The sequence below is a fragment of the Bidens hawaiensis genome, unplaced genomic scaffold, assembly GCF_021521415.1.
Source record: "Bidens hawaiensis isolate Kalapana, Puna unplaced genomic scaffold, B.hawaiensis_p1.1 tig00017574_1, whole genome shotgun sequence".
Classification (NCBI taxonomy): domain Eukaryota; kingdom Viridiplantae; phylum Streptophyta; class Magnoliopsida; order Asterales; family Asteraceae; genus Bidens; species Bidens hawaiensis.
The window spans coordinates 131,319-148,761 of record NW_027492659.1 but is presented as its reverse complement, the minus strand read 5'-3'; the positions used below and the strand labels follow the sequence as shown (position 1 = coordinate 148,761).

The 17,443-nt window shown below is 37.7% G+C and overlaps 1 protein-coding gene across 1 annotated transcript; it reads right to left on the bottom strand.

Annotated features, from left to right (window-relative positions):
* Positions 1 to 11,914: 11,914 nt before the first annotated feature.
* On the bottom strand, positions 11,915 to 16,092 carry LOC143554266 (uncharacterized protein At5g03900, chloroplastic-like). Its single transcript, XM_077044065.1, has 13 exons — positions 15,526 to 16,092; positions 14,708 to 14,815; positions 14,514 to 14,614; positions 14,350 to 14,433; positions 14,196 to 14,268; positions 14,040 to 14,105; positions 13,845 to 13,931; positions 13,682 to 13,747; positions 13,001 to 13,143; positions 12,823 to 12,909; positions 12,650 to 12,713; positions 12,427 to 12,570; positions 11,915 to 12,084 (listed from the first exon to the last, which is right to left on the bottom strand). Exons 1-13 carry the CDS (start codon positions 15,892 to 15,894, stop codon positions 11,941 to 11,943), a joined length of 1,536 nt encoding a protein of 511 aa, XP_076900180.1. The 5' UTR covers positions 15,895 to 16,092; the 3' UTR covers positions 11,915 to 11,940.
* Positions 16,093 to 17,443: the final 1,351 nt, after the last annotated feature.

Here is a 17,443-nt window from a genome sequence, read left to right as displayed (position 1 = left end):
TTCCGCCTCCTGGTAGTTGGAGGCGTGAAGGCTGGGAAGTGCTTGCCCATTTTTGAATTTCATGGCAAGGGGGATGGCACGGGCGGAGATGAAGAAGAACTCCCGTTTCCACGCGCGAAGACTGCGCTCGGTTGCGCAAATCTTCAAACCCTTTATCCGGGTTATCAGGGTATACCACCCCTGGATGCACCTCCAAGAGTAGAAGGTCATCAGGCGGTCGACAAAGGGCTCAATGCCCAGAATCCGGCACACCCACTCGAAGTGCCGAATCTTGGCAATCGCCATCGGGTGCACCTCGGTCAGGTGCACACCGTGCCTCTCCAGGACACAGTACACAAACTTTGTCAATGGGAACCTAAGATTCCCATAAACAAAGAATGCAGCATATACCCCGATCTTGCCTCTGGGGGCATCGTACACCGTCTGATGGGGTTCAGGAAACTCAGGCTCGAGAGACTCGAGCATGAACTTCCTGACGACGTACTGATACAGATCGACAGGCAGAGCACACTGGCACTCACCAGCAGTACTCTTGTCATCGGCTGTAGCTTCGACATCGTGAGAAGACATCTTGCAGATGAAAGAAGAAAACGATTTCAAGAGAATGCTCGACTAAGAAAATGTGAGTATTCGCCGGAAATCGTTAAAGATGAAGAGAAGTGAAAGTGTGAATTGAAAAGACCCTCTCCCCCTTTATATACTAATCGCAATTAATGCGATGAATTTAATGCGGAAGAGAGAGAAATCGAAGGTGCAATGAAACTATGACACGTGGCAAAAAGCAAGCTGGCAACAGCTGTTGAAACGACGCGTACCATTAATTTCGCGGCCACGCGCCCGAAAAATCGCGCCCACGCGCCTGAAAAAGCGTCTGGAATGACCAGGTACTGTCACGTCACCATAACTTCCTGCACGTCCTGACACAGTCAGAAGAAACCGTCGCACGATGTTTCAGAGGTTTGGACTGTTCTTATCCTTTCACCAACTCTTCGAATTTCAAAAAAATTCAAAAAGATTCAAAAGTAAGCGGGAAAATACCCCTTACCTTGGCAACCAAGTAACCATAAGACGGGTGCGGGTACAGTGTCAAGGCAAAACCCTTCACATACTTAGCACCCGCAGGGAATTGACGCCAGGAATACCTTGGAAGTAAAGTAACCGTAAGACGAGTGCGGGTACAGTGTCAAGGCAAAACCCTTCACATACTTAGCACTCTGCAGGGAATTCAAACCAAGAAGGATCTTCTGGGCCATGCTTGCGGAAACGGGAATAACATCCCCGCATGACGGGAACGTCGAGAACTATATTGTTTGAAACTCCATGATGGGATTGGTGGTTTTAGCATAATTGATCAATATGTTGAAAACTACCAAAACCCCATGGAGAATCCACAAGTGGGACTCAACGCTCCTGACTTGCGAGGAGGTTACAAACCTACCCGCTTCACACCCAAAGATCAAGCAGAAAAGTCGGGAATTTCTGCGTGACATCAGGAAAACCGCGGGAAGAATCACCACGGAAAACCTAAAAACTAAACCCTTTTCAAAACCCCTTGCTAAGTCCAAAAGTTCACCTCACTTATTAATAATTCATGAGAAGAACATTGGACTGGGGGGACTTGAAGAGGTAGGTCCCAGCAGAGCCCAGTTGGAGCCGCAAGACTCACCTTGAACAGGGACGTCTGCGCAACGACCAACTGCTCCCGCAGGACCCACCATGCTCAGAGAAAACCTTACGCGCAGTACGCCAGCTCTACCCGCAGGGAAAGCCTCCCAATGGTGAAGTACCCCGCCTGTTCCTGCAGTTGCGGATACAAGCCATCAGGGAAGGCTACCCGCACTAACAGCAAGGCTACACGCACAAGGCACTAGCTACTTCAGTAGTCACATGAAGGAATGAGCAAGGCGGGAATACTCCCGCCTAAGTGAGCCAGTCCGTATGCTTCTGGAAGATCTTTTGTACTATACCTACTAAGGTATGGACAGAACAGACGATTTGACCAGAACAGCCCATGAACCAATCACAGGGTGACAGCTCACCGAAAACAGTACGAGGAGGAGCACCCTCTAGTACTGTTTGTCACTATTAGCCGCTGCCTACTCACCAACCCTTACGATGGGACGTGCGCAGCCTACAGTTGGTAGAACAGTGCGTAGCCGGCAGTAAAGGAACAGTGTACAGCCGACCTTGTTATTGTTGGCCGTAGCCTATCCACCAACCAGCATGGCCTGTGCGTAGTCCACTGTTGGTGGAACAGGAATACTATTCAGCCGGCTGTACCTTCTAGGAAACCTACCTTCGGCTATAAATACTCCAACGCCTTGGAATGGTAAGGACATCATCTGATATCTCATCTTATCTAGCAATCTCTTAATATACACTTATATTCAGAGCAATCTAGTCTGATTCTCACGCCGGAGGGTGGTCACAAGGAGGAACCCCCCTTCTCAGTGACGAGCTTACGGTGTCTGTTTTGCAGGTCATCTGAAGAACAATCTTCTCTGCTGAACCTCATCCTCGTCATCTGAAGAACAATCTTCTCTGCTGAACCTCATCCTCGTGGGAAACATTACTTAACCCCCAGATTATCTATAATCTGCCCAGGGTTCACTTAGTGTTTCTTCAGTTCCTTGTTTGATGCTCACTGATGCTTGTACCTCAGCTCCGTGTACTTATTTAGTTGAGTTGTGTTTAAAGGATATCTACTATTATAATAAACAAAAATGATAGTTCAATCAAATATCTTTTAGTTGGCTTAATATTTTACCAAGTGACACACCTATTTTTTCATTTTTAACTATTAATTATTTTATTGAAAAAAATCAATTAAAACATCCCATAACTTATCCATATATCACATCAAAGCATTAGGAGGGACAGGGTGGTCCGTGATGGCCACCCCATCACGTGTTATCACCTTTGGAACACCGCCGCCAGTCCTCCATCACGCACCGTGATGGCTATACACGTGATGGGCGTCCAGATGATTGCTTTTCTCATATTAATCGTCCAAATAAAAATAATAAAAAATAAATAAAAAACTTGTATTCAACCATATGATTGCGGGTGGTGTTTAATTGCTGCTGGTGTTCAGATGATTGCGAAAATGCCTTTTAGGACATAGTTAAGCTATGTGCTTTTATATTTTATATGGGCCTACAAATAGGCTTATTATTTTGGTTATCCATGTATGACATTTCAAGTTTATTGTTCACATTTTAAGTTCTATATCTATGTTCTAATAATAGGATTTAAGTCATAAAAAAAAATAATAACCAAACCATCACACTATCACCTCCACTAAATTTTCATCACTAGTGATGAAAAATGGTGGGGTGAGGTGGCACACCCCCATTGGGTGTTGCAAGTGATGGGTTTTGAACCACGACAACCCCCTTAGAATTCTAACATGTTTTTTTTATAATATTTAATTTTAACAAAAAAAATATTTGTTAATGATGTTCTTCTACAATAATTGTTTTAAAATTTTAATATAATATTCCATTATTTTTTACCATTTAATGACTTATACAAAATGTTAGTCTTAATAATTTCAAATAAAAAAAGTGAATGCTTTAAATTTTATACTTAATCTTATTTTTAATTTAAACTATAAATTACATTTAACACTTTAATTCTTGAAAACCTTTCATGATTTTAAAAATCTTCACTTTCTGACTATAATTATAACTTCTGTTATATTTCAAAAAAATATATTATAATAATAACATACTCAAAAGCTTAAAACTATTTTTTTATATAATTTTACCATCCTATATTTTTTTTATTAAAATTGGTTTATTCAAATAAAAAAACAAATGTTTAAATGTTATAAGTTTTGTACAACCATCCAACGACAATTTTCGTCGTCGGTCATGTGCTGTTACATGGTCATGTGGATCAAATCTAAATAAATACCTTTTAGGAAAATACATGTGAATATGACCAAAATATCTGAGATCGCTGCTATCCAAAACCTATAATGGTTTCATGTTGTTTAAGATATTTGCTGCTTTAAAAAAGTGAAGCTGTTTTTTATATTTAAGATAAATTTTTAATGTTTTAAAGTACTTTTTTCAATTTTTGTGTATTAACATTGTTTTAAACTCTTAGTATCCGGTGTTTTGCTTATATATATATATATTTGAATGTTACACAAATATTAATTTATATTACTTTATAATATAATATATTTATTTAAACTTCGTGTATTGTTTATTTAAACATTTCTATGAGTTGTATCAATCTTTTTTTAAACACTACTCTTCTGTAAAATATAAATCCCTTTATCAAATTAATATTATTATTAAATGATTTATTAGTTACAATCGTGTGTTATTCACAAGAAAAGTTAAATAAATTTTAAACATTATATACAAGGTAAGTTTTACAGATTTATGTCGCACTTTCTAGATTTGAACTAGAGATGGAGTCAATTTTCTAATATTCAATGAAGAAAGTAAACTACAAATGTTGTATACGAAGAAATTTTTTAAGATTAATGAAAATTTACCATCTAATTTTTTTTCTTTTTTATTTTACAAAATAGTTTATTTTATTCAATTCTGTAATACATATTCATATTGTTTCATATAATACCAAATTAGTATAAGTATTTCAAATTGTTTTGTTCTTTTATTAATATAGTTTACCTAACTGTGTATACACGGGTATTTAACCTAGTTATGTTAATATGTGAAGATAAAGTAGATACATGAAGCCATGATTTTTGGTTAGTGGGCATAAACGTGAGTATGTTAAAATTTAGAGATCAAATTATTACTTGCTATGCAAAATTGTTTTATTTGTTATATAATAACCAAATATGAATAATTTGATTAAATGTAAGTTCTAAAAGAGTGGTACAAACTACCAACTGAATACTGATCATGTGCCAAGTATTTAAGCAAGCAATTTCATCATTTTGGATGGGAAAAAGGGAAGCACGTGTGCGTTGATTTGACAGGCGTGTCCCTCCTCGTTGGGCTACGGGACCACGGGTTTGTGGTGGGTCATGCGATAAACAAGGCAGAGGCGGGTAAAGTAGCTAAGCACGAGAAAGCTTGCCTTGAGAATCAGCACGTGTTCGTACCGTTTGCTTTTGACACCTTTGGCGCTCTCGGCTCTGACGCGGTTCAGTTCCTTAAGCGGGTTAAGCAGGTGGTCAGTAGTAATTCCGCCCATGCTAAAGGGAACGTTGTGTTTAGTAGGATAGGGTTTGCTATTCAGAAGGGGGGTAGCGGCACAGCTTGTTGCCCGTCTATCTGCCGTTAGTCTGGAATTGTCCCGGTGTAAAAGTTTATGAAACATAGTTTTATCTTAAAAAAAATAAAACTTTTGGGCTTAACGTTTCAAAAAATTTAATTTAGTGGGCTAGTGTTGAGTCCCTCACAACTCACAAGTAGGGCTATTCACGAGCTGAGCCGAACCAAGCGAAGGCTTGCTCGTTGTCTGGTTCGTTTAAAACTTAACCGAACTGAACGGCTGAAATTGAACCGATCGAAAACCGAAGCGAGCCAAAATCGAATCGAGCATTTTTTCGATCGAACATCGAGCGATTTCGAGCATTATTTATTTTTTTTTTCACTTTAAAATTTTCAATAAGAAGCAAATTTGAAGGTTGTAAATAATATTTTATATAAATAAGTTAGTAGACAAACGTGCAATAATTTGTAAATTTTTATTATAAATAAGTTTGAAGTGAGATACAAAACAATGATCATATAAACAAACTTCTGGTATTCTAAAACTTGAAGCGAACAAATAAAACTATAAAATTAATGGAATATGAAAAATTTAAAGGGGTTGTAAGCTTATATTTATGTGTTTTGCCTATGTATTTATATATTTGTTCATACATAATTATATATAAAATAAATTTAGAAATATTCGAGTCGAACCGAACCGAGCAGACCTTTGCTCGCTGCTTGGCTCGTTTACAAACTGAACCGAGCAGAGCGGCTCGTTTTCAATCAAGCGAAAAAACGAGCGAGCATTTTCCGAACGAGTTCGAGCGACGAATGGTTTGGACGGCCCTACATACAAGTCACAATAGTGCTTCACCTGAATCCTCTCCTCCTTGAAAATATTTTCATATATGACAAGATCATAAAAATTAAAAATCAATACAAATACAAATAACTAGAATAACTATTATTATTCTACTGTTTTGAACTACAATTATTAAGCTACAAACACTATACATGTATGCCATAACAGTTCAGTCAAATTATTTATTTAAAATAAAAACCATATATCAACGTTCAACGGTTGTAATCATTAACATCGTATGTATAATGTATCAGTTTGGTACCAATGGTAACGGGAATTGAAAAATTAACGTTAAAAATAGACAGAATTACAAATTTTGTCCTTTAAAATAAGACGAATTACGGTTCGTGTCCTTTTCTAAGTTTCCTTGCAGGCGGTGTACTTTAAACTTTTTTTTCCTACAAGTTTTGTCCTTTACGCTAACTGGGTTAGAAAAAGTCAGATAAGTATGACATGTGCCAGACATGTGATGGGCATAATTGTAATTTTATCCTTTCTCTCTTCTTTCTCTCTAAGCCACCACCATCACCATAAACTCCGGCCACCATAAACTCCGGCCACCGCAAACGATCCCTATCACCCGAACCCGACCCATCCTTTTCCAAAACCCGTATCCCTATCACCCGAACCCGACCCATCCTTTTCCAAAACTCCGGCCACCATGAAGCCCAAACCCACAGCTACCGCCACACACCAACCAAATTCCGGCCAGCCACCGTCACAAATTCCGGCCACCAGAAACAACCACACCACCATACCGCAACAACTACTACACAACAGCCAACACCTGCAACTGCCACCACGAAGCCCAAACTTTTTAAATCGACCACGAAACCCTAAAATATTAACCCGGATCTCAGATTTGTTACCGGGTTCCCTATCAGAACCCACAGCTACCGCCACACACCAACCAACAGAACCCACAGCTACCGGATCTCAGATTTGTTACCGGGTTCCCTATCAGAACCCTAGGTGGCGGTTGTGGTGGTTGTCTGAGTCATTGGCGATGGTGTTCTCCGATGGGGCAAGTTCTGATGATCTTTTTTAAGGCATAGGAGGTGCTCCGGCGACCCTCGGTTTCCCAGTGACACCCCTTGCAGCAGCACTGGGTTTTTGAAACCACCACCGCCGCTCTGATTCAATTATCTGCATTGTTTTTGAAACCACCGCCGCCGCTCCGGCTCTGATTCAATACACGCACATCCACCAACGGCTCCATAGATTGATATATAAAAATTAGGGCTTGCAACTACAATGCAGATAATTGAGAATCAATAAGGGATTTGGGTTTGCAAACAGTGAAATGATTTAGGGTTTGGGTTTGGATCTTTAGTGGCCTCCCAAATCTCTATTCAATTTCAACCTTCTGCTGCCGGTGGAAATTAGTGGTCGCAACAGCAGGTGATGGGTGGTGATGGCGGTGGTGGCATGTGGTGGCTGGTTGGTGATGGTGGTAGTTCTGAATCTTATGAATGTTATAGAGAGAGAGAGTGAGTGAGTGAAGAAGATGAATGTTATAAGAGTGTGTTGAAGAAGTTGCAGGTACAGGTGAAAAGACAAAAATGCCCTCACATGCGTCTCACGTGAGGGCATTTAACTGAGTTTTTCTAACCCAGTTAGCGTAAAGGACATAACGTGTAGAAAAAAAAAGTTTAAAGTACACCGCCTGCAAGGAAACTTAGAAAAGGACACGAACCGTAATTTGGCTTTTTTTAAAGGACAAAATTTGTAATTCTGTCTTAAAAATATCAACAATTAAAATAATTAACATCGTATGAATAACTACCACTACCAATACTAAAAATACCAAATACCGAACTGAAAAAGGTGGTACCAAATACCGTACCGTATGTATCAGTTTGGCACCGGTATTCAAGAACAAAAATCCCATCCCTATCTCACTAAAAACCCAAATACCAGAATTGACTTGGAAACGAGATTACACATAAACAATCACTTCCAACATTAAACACAAAAACAATGTATTAGAAACTTGATCTTTCACTTACTATGATGATGTATTATTTTGATCTTGTATAATTAAATGTACATACAAAACTATTAAAAATTACAAAACACCGAGCTGCTCGCTCAAGTTGAATAGAAGCTCAGTTTTCGATCTGGATCAAAGATTACAAGCGTATGTATTTTCTTCTTAGCTACTTAAAATGTATTCATTCTAACCAGTAGCTTATAATTCAAGTAATAATTTTATAAGATTGAATTAATATTGTTACAGAGCAAGGGGAGATGAAGAAAAGAGACCATGAAGATCAACGTAATGATGGTTGGAAGGTTGAAGCAAGGAATAACCACCACTAATGTTTTTGTCTCAAACCTAGGCTTCCTGAAGGGGTTAGTGAATCATGCTTGAAGATGAATTTTGGTAGGGGTGGATCTTCAAAACCACATCAGTCAGGTGAATTATTTATCTATAAATATTAGAGGTAGGTAAGCCTGTTCGCTTAAAAGAATTCACAAGACATACTGGGGCAGCACAGCACCCCATTTGAGTTTGACTTTGTCGATGCTACGGGTAGATCAGGGGGGATTATTTCAATTTGGGATCCAAATGTAACGGATTTGGGTTATTTTTGGCGATTTTAATGCAGTTCGATGCCAGGAAGATCGTAAAAATTCAGCTTTTAACCCGAATGAGGCTAGGGATTTTAATGATTTTATTTATAATTCCAACCTCTCTGAATTTGCTATGAAGGGCAGGCGCTTCACCTGTGCCAAAAAGAAAGGGGCCAAGTTGAGCAAGCTTGATCGTTTCCTGGAGGAATGGTCTGATGCATGTCTAACGGCTCTTCCGAGATATTTTTCGGATCACTCTCCTTTGGTTTTAGCCATCAATCCTTTTGATTTTGGCCCTAGTCCGTTCCGTCTTTTTAACTCATGGTTGGAGAAACCGGGTTTCATTGATTTGATTAAGAAAGCAAATGATTCTTTTAGTTTCTCCGGGTTGCCTGACATTTTTTTATCAGAAAAAACTAAAACACTTTAAACGTGAAATAAAGTTTTGGATTGGGGAGCACAAAAGAAAACATGATAGCTTGTCTAAAGATTTGTTTCATATGGACGAGTTATTGGAGATCAGATCGCTTTCGGAGGAGGAAAATTGGATTCATTCGGAATGTTTGGTAAAATTGTTAGAGTTGGAGGCTCAAAAATTAAAGGATGTTAAGCAGAAATCCCGAGTGAATTGGGCTTCATTTGGGGATGATAACTCTGCGTTTTTTCATCGGATTATAAAAGCAAAATCTTTGAAAAACAAAGTTCATAGGGTTTTTGTGGAGGGCAACTGGTGTAATAATCCGAAGATTGTTAAAAGGGAAGCCCTCAAATACTTTGCATCTAGATTTAAAGAGCAATCTACTCGTAGACCGTCGATCACCTGCCAGAGCATTAAACGCTTGTCGTTGTCTGATGCAAATATGCTAATCGCTCCTTTCTCTCCTTCGGAAATTAAGGAGGCGGTTTGGGATTGTGGAATGGACCGCGCTCCGGGCCCGGATGGATTTAACTTTAGGTTTATAAAAACTTTTTGGGATATTCTTGGATTGGATTTTATAAACACGCTGAACCATTTTCACAGTTCCGGGAAGATTTCAAATGGTTGTGGTGCTTCTTTTATATCCTTGGTTCCAAAAAAGAACGATCCTATCGGTTTCAACGATTACAGACCGATAAATTTAATTGGTTCTATTACCAAGGTGATTTCAAAAGTGATGGCAAACAGGCTGAAGGTGGTAATTGGTTCAGTTATTTCTGAAAATCAATTGGGTTTTCTCAAAGACCAGAACATTATTGATGGCCGCTTATTATTAACGAGATCATTTCTTGGCTTAAGAAGACCAAATCCAAAGCGTTTCTATTCAAAATTGATTTTGAAAAAGCTTTTGATCACATTAGTTGGGATTTTCTTGACTCAATTCAGGATCAAATGAACTTTCCTGACCAATGGCGCATGTGGGTTCGTGGCATCCTCTCCTCGGCTAGGTCTTCCGTTCTTGTAAACGGATCCCCTACTTTTGAATTTACTTACCAGAGGGGGGTTCGTCAAGGGGACCCTCTTTCCCCTTTCCTTTTCATAATCGGTATGGAAGCTCTTTCATGTATGATAAATTGTGCAATTGACAAAGGAATTTTTAATGGCATTAAAACTCCAAAAAATGGCCCGATTATGTCTCATCTTCTCTACGCGGATGATGCTTTGATTATTGGAGAATGGAACAGTGAGAATGTGATTAATATGAACCGCCTGCTCAGGTGCTTCTTCTTGGTGTCGGGGCTTCAATAAATTATAACAAATCAAATCTCTTCGGCATTGGTGTTGAAGCCGATTCGGTTAGTATTATGGCACGTGAACTGAGCTGCAACCCGGCACAAATGCCATTTACTTTTTTGGGCCTAATCGTAGGGGCTAACATGAATCGTATTGCCGACTGGTCTAAGATCATTGATACGTTTGATACTCGTTTAGCTCTTTGGAAATCTTCTATTTGTCCTCAGGTGGCTGGCTTACTCTTTTAAAATCTGTTATGGAAACTTTGCCAACATACTTTTTCTCTCTCTACAAAGCCCCTCAAAACATTATTGATCAACTTGAAGCAAAACGAAGAAAATTTTTTTGGGGCGGAAATGCAGATTCATATCGAATTTGCTGGGTTAGTTGGGACAAAATCACTTCCCCAGTTGATAAGGGTGGTCTCGGCCTCACCCCTTTGCGGGATACAAATATTGCTTTATTAACAAGATGGTGGTGGCGCTTTAAGGTGGATCGTGAGGCTCTGTGGAGAAAAGTAATTTTGGCTATTCACGGTTCGAATAGAACATGGCCAGTCTTGCCACACGCTAAGCGTTTTACTGGTGTTTGGAATACTATAGCAAAACTAGAAAATCATTTGGCGGTTTCAATTTTGAATTTGGGAAACATGATCAAAGGAATTGTCGGGAACGGGTTGGATATCCGTTTTTGGATCGACCCGTGGTTGTTCACATAGCCACTCAAACAGGTCTTTCCAAATTTATTTAATAACGTCCAAAAAAAGAATTGTGTTGTTGCATATTGTTTTGATGTTCATGCGCAGTTTTGGAATTGGCAGTGGAAAAGGAGTTTAGACGGGACTGAAACGTCCGAGTTGGTTGATTTAGTAAATATGTGTAGCCAGGTGGTTTTATCTGGCCATAAAGACAAATGGGTATGGATTGAAGATAAATCAGAAAGTTTCTCAGTTGCCTCAATGAAGCGAGTTCTATTCAACACGATTGGTCACAACGCTCCCTTCGTTATGGCTTGGAACAACTGGGTCCCGGAAAAGGTTAACATCTTCGTTTGGCTGGCGGAGATGGATCGTATTGCTACCCGGGAAGGCCTCGCGTTTAGGAACATTCCTGTTGACTCCATTTCTTGTCTACTTTGTGAGGATTGCATTGAAAATGCAGGTCATCTTCTCACTTCTTGTCAGGTTGCGGTTCGGGTTTGGCACGTGATTAGCTCATGGTGTAAAATTCCTATCATTGAAGCTCTCTCGGTTCGTGATCTTTTATCCATTCACAAAACTGCTCCTTTGTGTACTAAAAAGAAAAAAGTTGTTCAAGGCATTATCATGACGGCGTGTTAAGAGTATTTGGAAAGCAAGAAATGATGTAGTTTTTGAAGACAAAGCATATTCGGTTTCAAAGTTGTTGGAGGACATCAAATCCTTGTCGTTTTTATGGATTAAAAATAGATCTTCGTTCCTTAGCTTAAATTGGAGAAAATGGTGTAATTTTTCGTTTTAATTTTTGTGTTGTTCTTTGGCTCTAGCTTCTTGCTTGGGTTCTTTTAATGAAAGTTGCCGTTCGAAAAAAAAAATTAATATTGTTACAACAACAATACACCATCTATTCAGACTTCTCAATCTCTCTGAATCTCCTATCCCATTCCTGCTTGTCATAGTCTTGCTCGAATAGGTCTCTTTCGGTTGTGTACACAATCCGATCCTGACCTATCACGGTCTTTCGAGACATGTCCCGAGCGCTAAGAATCTGTATTCGATACAAAAACAATATTATTAGCAATAATAATTAAATCCTTCGAATAACCGTATACATTAAAAAAGACTCTGGAGACCATTCAAGTTTCAACCCCTTTGACAGATTCTCCCTTTTAGCTAAATTTGTTTACAGTTAACACTAAACCTAGCAAAACGGTCCGGTAGGGTTGAGTAACAAACTCGGGCCAAAATGGGTTTGGGTCAAAACGGGGCGTTCGAATGCTCTATATGCAATTGTCTAGAAAAACATTTGTCTAGAAAAAGTGAAAAAACGACCCAATCATGGAGATTTCAGTCAAAGAAAGTCAAAATACTGAATAACCTTCATACATACCTTCCGTCTGAGGTTGACATCTGGCAGTTCAAGAGCCCGTGCTCGTTGTTCTCTAGCTCGGTTCCTCTTTTCTATTTCAGCATTTGTTCTTTGAGTAATAAACCATCGGACCAAAGGTATAGCAAAAAATGAGGCAGCATAGATCTGTAAAATTTATTATGTTAATTCAAATATAAGTTAAAGAGCATATAGGAAGTTGTAAACGCTTCATATTAACCCGTACCTGTAGAAGAGGAAATATTTCAGATACAAATGAAATGATACCACTTGGTGAGACCGTCATATTCCTTCAAATACAATCACATGAGTTCAGAGAACTGAGGTTGAATAACCACTTAATTAAATATGGATTGACTGGAATTTGATAATCGATTTATTATATATTAATATACGTACTTCAACATGTTACCGAGAACAATCACCCCGAATAGATTAAGAGCGCCCAAACCACCGACCATTGCCTTCTCTGTGTTACTAATTTTACTGCATGATGAGAATCAATGTTAAAAGGTGGAAACTTTGACCGGTCAGCCTGTCACGTGGACAAAATATGAAAGGAATTAAATGATAAGACCTGAAATCCCATTTTTTCTCCTTGAAGAATTTATCAACTCCTCCAACCCATTCACTAAATTTTCTCCCCACATATTCCTTCCTGCCACTTCTTTGTGAAGCAGCTGTACGTTGAAGTGATGGAAAACGATACAATATGTTTCCCTGAATAATGAATTGAGATTAGATTAAAAATATAGAAAAATTTTTAAAATTATAATTGGTATGTATCACTAGACAAAAAAAAAATCTTTCAGGACGCGTCGGGTCTGTCAGGCCTGCAATTCTGCATACACTTCTATTTCCTTAAATACAAGCTTGTAAACGAACCAAACAAACATGAACGGGTCATGTTCATGTTCGTTCGTTTAACTTTCACCAAACAGACGATTGAATACAAAAAGTTCAACGAACGGGATTTTCTTGTTAGAGTTCATTCGTTAAAAAATGAGTATGTTCATGTGCGTTTGTTAACAGTATAAACGAACGGTTCACGAACGTTAACGAACAAACACAACTGAACATAGCTAAAACCGGTTAAAGGTAATGCAAAGAACGTGTTGAGCCTAAAATTTTATTAAAACTAGACTAAATTGTAATGGGCCAAAAATGATTTAGACAGTTTCTTGCATGAAATTCTGTTTATAACAACTTTCAAATGCACTGTGCACACGGTTAAATAATTATTCATCTAGTAACATACCTCTTCATCCACTTCTGGTTGTCCATCGAAACGTAGAAGAACAGGTAATATGTATGAATCATCATCCTGTATCCAAAAAGACAAACGACTTGCTTTTTATAATATACTATGATTATGCCGTAAGATTTTTAATATTATTCTTATATCATAATAAAGATCATACCGTATTTTCTGTAGTTTCTACATCAAGATAAGGAGCAAGTTCCTCTGCTGTAACAACACCACCATTTGAAGCAATGTACTGACCAATCTGCAATAACAAGATACAATGTTATAAGATTATCAGTACAAAAACAAGAATATAAACTTATAATACAGACACAAAACACAGACCACTAAAATAGTGCTGAGTTATTACCAACTTCCACCTTTCTTCTTCAATACCTTCGTTTGGATCACCATCACCGAACACAAATGAAAAAACCTATAAAGATTGATAAATTATACTACTTCATTGTCCACATCAGCAAATAACTAACATAAATGAAATGAAAAGTTATTATTTTCTCCTTACAGATTCAATGAAATTCATTCCCTTATCTTCATTTCGAACCCGACGCCTTCTGTAGTAATATGGATCCCAATACCTATATGATATAGCAAGATTAATATTAATGTGACAAAACCAAACATTATAAAACAATGTGAAAGAAGTCAAGAACCGTTACCAAAACAAATCAGATGGACTAAGATAAAACGAGAAACCAGAATCAAAAGATCTTCCTCTGCGTCTTCCCCGATTATCTTCTTCACTGTCATTAGCAATAATATTTTAACTACCTCGATCAGAGACACCATTATCAAGTACATTCAAAGAGAAAGCACCAAGTACCTGCTACTTGATAGAATAGCAATGATTGTTGTATAAACAATAACAATGGAAGCAATTAATGCGGTTCCAAAAGTAACCCTGATCAAGTATTCACCAGCAGACTGTAAAATGATCACGTTATGATTAAAACAGTAAGTTTTGTGAATCACATTGATCAGTTAGGATTTGGAGATATAATGTCATATATTACCTACCTTTGCTTTCTCAAGATAAGGTTCTGTTTTTATCCGAAGCGATTTGGCTGCAAGCTTTGAACGATAATCTTTTGGAAAAACATACAGAACATCACCTTCATCTGAAACCTGCAGAAACAATCATGAAAATGACTGCACTCGTTAAAACCTCAAATGAACAATCTAAATGATAGTCTATGTATATCTATTACAGTAACAATTCTCAAGAACATAGAACATGCACATTGAACCCGAAATCAGAAGATTCAAGTCCTAAACATAGGGCTGCAAACGAACCGAACAAGGTCTTGTTCATGTTAACAAACACCAAACCGAACAAAATTTTATGTTTGTGCTCGTTCATTAAGGAATGAACTTGTTCAAACACAAAAGAAGAGAAACAAACTTTTTATTTGATTTAGCTAACCGAGAATGGTCATTGTCAATGATTCGGTCTGGCTACCAAGTTTATGTGGTGTTTTTTCTAGCAATCATACTCCTATGTTAACTCCAGATATAAATGACTCACATAATACTCCTACACATTTTTGTTTTATAGCTAATAATTTTGCTTAAATCTATATGATATGATAAGATTAGAAAAGTCAGTAAAAAGTATTAAAAAACCTTTAATGAAGAACATAGATAAACGACGTTAATGAACGTAAGCAAACACATTATCAAACGTTCACAAACATAGCCTCTGTTCGTGTTCGTTCATTTAGTTAACTGAACAAACTTCCTTGTTCATGTCCACTCATTTATAAACAACCAATCACAAACAAACTTCCCGCCGAACCGTTCGCCTAACGTTTTCAATTAACAAAACCTATATATACCTCCAGAAAACCATCACTATCAGCAGCAATCGCCTGCAACGCTTTGGAAGCTTCAGTCAACTTAATCCCAGCCTTACTAGCCACGTCACCAACCGTAACTCTCCGTCCACACTTATCCACCGCCTCCATCGTCCGCTTCCTCACTTCCGCCGGCAACTTATCACTCTCAATTATCCTCCCGGGTCTAACCCGACCCGCCGTTGCTTCCATATCAAATTTAGCCCTAATTTCCAACACAAAACGCCTATTTCCACTGCTGATTCCACTACTCTGTCTTACTAATCCATTACTGTTTGCCCTGAGTGAGTAGTTGAGTGATTTTGAGTGGAATTTGGGCGTGAGTGTGAAGCAGGTGGATATGGAGGCCATGAATTGGAGTAATTGAATGATGATCTGATATTTTGTTATTATTATTATTTGTTCATTGAATGTTTGAAGGTTGGATGGAGACTAGTGAAGAAGATTCAATGGAGTTTGCAGATAGGATTGATTGATTGATTGATTGGTGTGGAACTACAGAAGAAGAAGCTGTGTAATGTAAGAGATTTCTGTCTAATTTACTATTTTGCCCTTTTAACAGTAACTAAAGATAATGTGTTTTCTTATTAGCTTGAGCTTGACTACGTTTGACATCTGCTTTTTTTAACTTAAGAGAGATTGATCTCGGTCCGTTTTAAGCTCTTTCTCTAACGCTAGTTTTTCCTTTTTATTTTTTTCCTGTCTTTTCTATTATTTCCAATTTGTATTTAAAGTTTTAAAAACTTTTTAACATAAATTAGTAAAGTTTGTTAGATTTCAGAAAAAAAACAACAACAAAAGAATGCTTTTATGTAACTCTTAACAAGTTCTTGATATAGGTTTTTATTTTAAGAGCTAGAATGGAGTCCACAATAACACATGAGCATATACACAAAATGATATTCATAAATCATAACTACACAACAGAATTAGGTAATTAAAGTAGTCAAAATCCTAAAAATGAATATTTTTAGTGTATACTTGTTTTGGAAACTCCTAGTTCTTAATTGTTGGCTTATTGCCTATGCATCAAAATTCTCATAGGTGGGGTGGGGTTGGGTTGGTTCCTCTAAGGACTCTGCATGAAACCAACTGTATCGAAAACTTAAGAACTCGTCAACATCCGTCACCATCAACTGCCCAACCCATCTCTCTCTCTCTCTCACTCTCTCATTTTCTTCCGGTGACCACTAGCCGATTCTCCATGCTTCAGCAGATACCCGTATAGGTGGCGGTGGTGTACCCACTCTGCAACCCTTATATGTGAAAAGGGGGGGGGGGGGCATTAAAGGTCCCCATGAAGCATAAACACATATCATACGGTTAGTTTTACAATCTATATGCGTGGGAGGATTGGAGTTTACTACCACTTGGTTTTGAAAAATCAAAAGATTCGCGGTATTAATGACATTCCATGTCAAGTTTCAAGTTTTAAAAATACTTATTGAAATTATTTTAAATTGATAAAACAACTTATTTAAAGGGAGTAATAGTCCATTAAAATAAAATAAAAAAACACAACAATTTAATGGATGTCTATTTTAGGGATTTAATCTAAAATACGAAAGAACTTTGTAACTTAAGTTTGGATAATCGGATTCAAATAACTATATATATAACCATGTAATCAAATTTATAACTACACCATAAAGAAAATGCAATTGTTCCATGCAAAAATAATATTAAGTTGTAAAGAAGTTAATCTAGCTAGCTAAAATCATGTGTATTTTATACAATCAAAATGTATTTTATATTCATGCTTGTGAATCTATTTTTGACCAAGTAAAAGAAACACACATTCAAGAAACTATATCATAACTGAGTTTGTGATCCAAAACATACCAAAATACAAGTAAATTTAAGAACAATATTAAAACCCTGAACAAAGTTGACCGTCACT